At 37.4% G+C, this 5768-nt stretch overlaps 1 protein-coding gene across 1 annotated transcript; it reads left to right on the top strand.

Moving 5' to 3' along the window:
* Positions 1–1357: 1357 nt before the first annotated feature.
* Positions 1358–5353, top strand: LOC130232672 (macrophage mannose receptor 1-like). Its single transcript, XM_056462648.1, has 3 exons — positions 1358–1394; positions 1480–1815; positions 4992–5353. Exons 1-3 carry the CDS (start codon positions 1358–1360, stop codon positions 5351–5353), a joined length of 735 nt encoding a protein of 244 aa, XP_056318623.1.
* Positions 5354–5768: the final 415 nt, after the last annotated feature.

The following is a 5768-nucleotide window of genomic DNA, read 5'->3' on the forward strand; positions in this document are numbered from 1 at the left end:
GAACGATATAACTAATGAAGATGAGGGACCAGTGCAAGCGCACTTTACGCCAAAACGTTCACCGGGGCTTCAGCTATTATGATCTGCAACATACTCACCCGTTAAACTCTTTTGGTTGTTTTTCACAACAATGGTGATGGACACTATCATAAAAAAAACACAACTGACTATGCATCGGAAAGGGCAGAAGGTGGAAAAAAGTTCCACTTGTTGTGAAAAATCTTTTTGTATTTATAGGAATTATCATTTACATGCGACTGGTAGAGGCTAAGCATATTGTAGACTATTGGTCAGGCCAAGATATTTAGTTTTTCCTTTCCTAGGTCAGCTATGTCGAGAAGTAGATTCTAAGCAATATCTTGGAATCTTCATATTTCCAGCCCCGCTGAGGATAAGGAAAATTTCCGAAAAAAGGGAACACTGGACTTTGATAAAGTTTTTAAAATCAAACCCCTTTATGACGACATAGTTTCAGCCTGCAGAACCTATTTCCACCCAAAAAGACAGCTGGCAGTGGATGAACGCATGGTTGCATCAAAGGCAAGATCTAGCTTGAAACAGTACATGAAGGACAAAACAACGAAATGGGGGTACAAGTTGTTTGTCCTAGCTGATTCCATGTGCGGCTACACATGGAACTTCTTAGTGTCCACAGATTTTCAACAATATTCTGCACAGAAACAACAGAAAATGTCCATGTATTCTGTTTGGCCCTACTTTTAACTGATTAATTTGAATAGCCTCAAATGATCTCTGCAGTAAAGTGTAGTAATGTACAATTTCATGAAAAAAGAAAAGATTTCACACCAAATCACCTGTTGATTATGTTATTTCAAACATTTAAATTCCATATGAGTAGGTTGTGACTTGTTTATTACTTGAAATTGTTTGCCTTTTAAAAAAGTTATAATATTATATTGGTCATATTATATTATAATGAAAAGCAGACCCTGGACTTTTTATTTCATTCAAATTAGTATACTTCCAAAGAAATAGAGAAACAATGTGCAAATACACCTGATGGTGGAAAAAACTGAACAAGGCCTTTTCTGTTTGACTAATAAACAAATGATATGATGTGCTGAATGACGGATGAGAGCAGATATAGAATAATCACAGTCTGAAGCTGCAGACAGAAACATCAGACTGAGCACGGAAACACACCACCTCTGAGGTAAGAACAACACGCATTTCATTCTTGAATCAAAATTATTGAGACATTTAACAATTACACTAATGATTGTGATTTTTTTATTTTTTTTTTAATGTTTCTGATACTTCTTTAATGCACAGTCATGTGTTACTCAGAGATGAATATCAGAGTTATTGTTCATCTCAATGTGTTTCTTCCTCAGAAATGGCCCACACGCTATATTTCCCTCTTCTCCTCATTGGTGAGTGTGTTTGTAGTTTTATTTATAGTTTAATATGTTTTGAGTCTCTTCTGAAAAGCATTAAAGCAAAGTGTCTCTTTCACAGCTCTCTGCTCCGTATCTGAATGTGTTCAGCGTCAATATCACTTTATAAATGAGATGAAGACCTGGACTGATGCTCAGAGATACTGCAGAGAGAATTACACAGATCTGGCCACTGTTGACAACATGAACGACACAAATGAGCTGATGAAGAGTGTGAATGATGTACGTCTCTGGATTGGTCTGCAGAGGAAATGGCAGTGGTCTTCAGGTGATCCTGCACTCTTTCTGAACTGGGGAAATAAACAGCCAGATGGCACAGATGAGTGTGCTTTTATGAGAAATGGAGAGTGGCATGATATGAAATGTAGTGACACCTGGTTCTTCGTATGTTACAACAGTGAGTACAAATGCTTATAAAAAAAACTCATTTAACAAATGTTTCAAAGGAGATATAAATATGTGTGTACAATTTATGTAAATTAAGTGTAAATGCAACTTTTCAAGTCAAATCCACTTTGTATCTTATAGAAATATTGTTGAATATATCAACCCATTCTTTTAGTAACACAGACATGTAGGGGAGAGTGGGGTAAAATGAGACAGTTTTTAATTCAGAATGTTTTCTAGCAATGGAATTTATCAGACTGTATTTAGGATAAAGGAAAGTGGAAATATGATTGTTTTTAAAAAAAGTTGTCTTGGTTCTCACTTTACCCCAGCTTCAGGGTAAACTGAGACAGACCAAAAAAATCAAAGGGGTAAAGTGAACCAGCTGGGAGTAAACTGATCCACTAACCTTTTCCACATTAAAAATACCATAACAACACATGTTGTAAGAGTCTGAATCCTGACAGCTAGCTTGACAACCACACATTTCAAACATAATCTCTGACTAGTCAATTGAATTTACATTCTAATGACAAAAAGAACCACTTAGATTAAAACACAATCTGGGGGTCAGAATAAAGGACCCTTAGAGCCCTTAGAACTATTCTACCCTATAGTATGGGGGTCAGAGAAAAGGACAATCCGTACCAAATAGAATAGCTTGGGACTCAGAACACAGGACTAGACCCACCTGGATTAGAACATCAACCTACTGTCATACTCTACAACTCCCACTCTTTTGTGTTTCCTTGGATTCTTCTTTAAAATTTGTGCATGAACCTCATCGCCAACCTAATTTTACCCACATGTTTCTGGATTAGCATCTATGTTGATCCTTGAACAACATTCCAATCAGCCGATCAGACTTAGGGGTATGTTTACCGTTTGTGTTCAGTTTAAGCTTATGGTTAGGTTTATGCTCTTCTACATGATTGTCATCCAACTATTATTCTCCTCTGATTTCAGGAGTAATTTACAGTTATGGCTGGGTTTAGGGGTAGGGAATAGGTATTGATTACATTTTCCAACAAAAATGATGTTCCAGGATAAACATAGATGTTAATCTAGGATCAGAACATATTTGGCAAAATCAAGACGTGTGTGTTTCGTCATCCTCAACTTTCTTAACCATGCCAGTGACAGATCTGTGTTTCTTGGACCACTACTCTCATCCTCAGAGCTCACTTTGTCAGACACATTATGAACTGAGACAGGAACATCACTTTTCTCAGAGCTGCTAACTATGTTTTCCTTTTGGGTTGCTTTCTTTTTTTAATTTTGCCTTTTATTTGCTATTCTTTTGCTTTTTCCCTGCTAGTTTTTGGTGTTTCTTTATAGGCCTTTTCAATTGTCACACGGTTTCATTTGGATTGTGTTCTGGGACGACATTTGAGAGTAGTAGCATTTCCTGAGGAGACACTAGGAGAACTATCTGCAGGTGGATCATCTGCAGGGGATAGATTATCCAAATCTTCCATAGTGGCAGGCTGGAGCTCAGGAATTGGCCAGTCTGACACCATGAATAGTGCAAATGCTTTATCAAGGAAAATTTCTTGGTTATAAGGAAAAATTCCAGTGCACCTGAATCCAGAAGTTATGTTGCATGGTGTCACTGTTGATATGAAAGCCTCATTCACAAGTCCTGCAGTCTGGTAGACTAAATTTAACTTGTGCCTTATGTCTCACTTTACCCCAGAGAATTTGTCTCACTTTACCCCACTGTCACATTTTAGATTTTTTTTATTTTTTAGCAATTCAGGCTAATCTTCAGCTAGCATCATCACATGGTTTTATTTGATAGTTCATTAACATGTATGATATAGGTTTTTCTACTTGAATCAATTTGCTTTGGCACAATAGTTGATTAAGTTGACGGCAAAAATGTTTACTTTTACATGCAAAAAATATATTTAAAAAAATGCTTTCCACAGTACCAGGAAATCCTATCCTTCATAGTAGAGGGGAAATGGAAAGGGCTTGAAAACAAAATTGTTATAGAGTGATATATAAAATCCGTTGTCTAGATACAGGGGGTGTCTCACATTACCCCATTCTCCCCTATGATGATTTCATTGCTGTTCCTGTTCACATTTTATCTAATAAGCATAGAAGGGCTGAATCATGGAATCATTCATTTGTTTATTTTTTTAACTCAAGAGAGCACAGGACTGGTGTTTGTCAATCAGATGATGAACTGGACAGCTGCTCAGAGTTACTGCAGACAGAATTACATTGATCTGGTCACTGTGAGGAACCAGAATGAGAATCAACAGCTGGAGAAGTTCATTAATGACACAAACTCATCTGGATCTGCAGTCTGGATCGGTCTGTTCAGAGACTCATGGCAGTGGTCAGATCAGAGTAACTATTCATTCAGTTACTGGAATACTGGTGAACCAAATAATGTTGGTGGGAATGAAAATTGTACAGTGCTAATAGAGAACACTCGTGGACACTGGGCAGACCTCTCTTGTGACCATCAGTTTCCTTTTGTGTGTCATGAAGGTGAGCAGATCCTCCAAACACACTCAATCCATCATCAGCTCCAGATGTCTTAACTGTTTCCATGCCAGTGTTTTTAAAAATGTTGCCAGCGTTTATGTTGATTTTTCCCTCTGGCAGTTTTCTCATAGGAATATATGATCATATTATATATAACAATAAAGCACCAAGCCTCTGCTTGATCTATATTCATGTGCTCGTGTTTTCCCCCAATTGAATGCTGGTAGGTTTAATAAAAACTGCAACATTTTCTGACAAAAACTAAGAAAAAGGCAGTACGTTTTCAAGAAGTATATAATACACATGCATAAATGTGTTTTTGCGAGCAAGTGTCTGTGTGTGCAAACTCTTCCACATTTCTAACCTCATGCAAATCAACGGGGTGGATCATTTCACTGTGGTAACTGATGAAGCTGTAACTAAGCCAAAGGAAGCTTGTATAACTAATTATTACACGCACACTGACTTTCACTTTCTCCAATTTATTTTTCACTTCCAAGAGACTCTGAAGTCCTTTAACTGATTTAGGAACTCCATCAAGGCGTCCCTTACCATCTTGTGAATGGCAGTAAAAGTGTTAAAGTTGACTCTACATGTCTGACATGTCAAATTCCTCCACAGTGTTTGTTCTGCATGTTGTTTTTGATCAGTCTCTCTCTAGTTTCTGCTTTATTTTGTGTCCAGATAAACTGATTGTGATCCAGCAGAATCTGTCTTGGTCTGAAGCTCTGAGATACTGCAGACAGAATCATGTGGATCTGGTCTCGGTTCAGTCAGTGGAGATGCAGCGTCGTGTGACGAACGTGGTTAAACTGGCGTCTACTGAGGCGGTGTGGTTGGGTTTACACAACTTCTGCAGCATAAACACGTGGCTCTGGGTCAGTGGAGACATGGTGTGCTATCAGAACTGGGCTCCAGGGAATGGCAGCAGACCAGAAAACTGCAAACTGGAGAACAGAAAAGGAGCAGTTCAGTCTGGAGGAGATCAGACCTGGATCAGCCTTCCTGAATCTCACAGACTCAACTTCATCTGCACTAACTACTGAGAGTAAAAGACTTGTATAAATGTTAGTTTAAAATAATTAATGCTTTATTAATGCTGTTTTAATAATATAGTGTGTTTATTTCTACTGTATAATTAAAAAAGTCTGTAAGTTAGCACATTAAAATGTTATTCTATGGAAAAAGTGGTTTAAAACATTTAACAAAGACTGTTGAGTGAAATTTCAGTCAATTGGAAACTAAAAAAAATAACAGTTCAATATTGTGACTTGAGACTTTCTACTTGTGCATACTGAACACTTTAAAGAATGAAGTAAAACAAGTCTTGTGCTGTGACTTCTTGGGATCTTGGTTTTCTGGTGGTTTGTTAACTTCTCTCTGCTGTGTTTTAGTCATATCTTTACAGTTCATTATTTTAAAAAGTGATGTGTGTGCATCAAACTGTTAATATGTTGCATG

Source organism: Danio aesculapii, chromosome 7 (genome assembly GCF_903798145.1).
Source record: "Danio aesculapii chromosome 7, fDanAes4.1, whole genome shotgun sequence".
Lineage (NCBI taxonomy): Eukaryota > Metazoa > Chordata > Actinopteri > Cypriniformes > Danionidae > Danio > Danio aesculapii.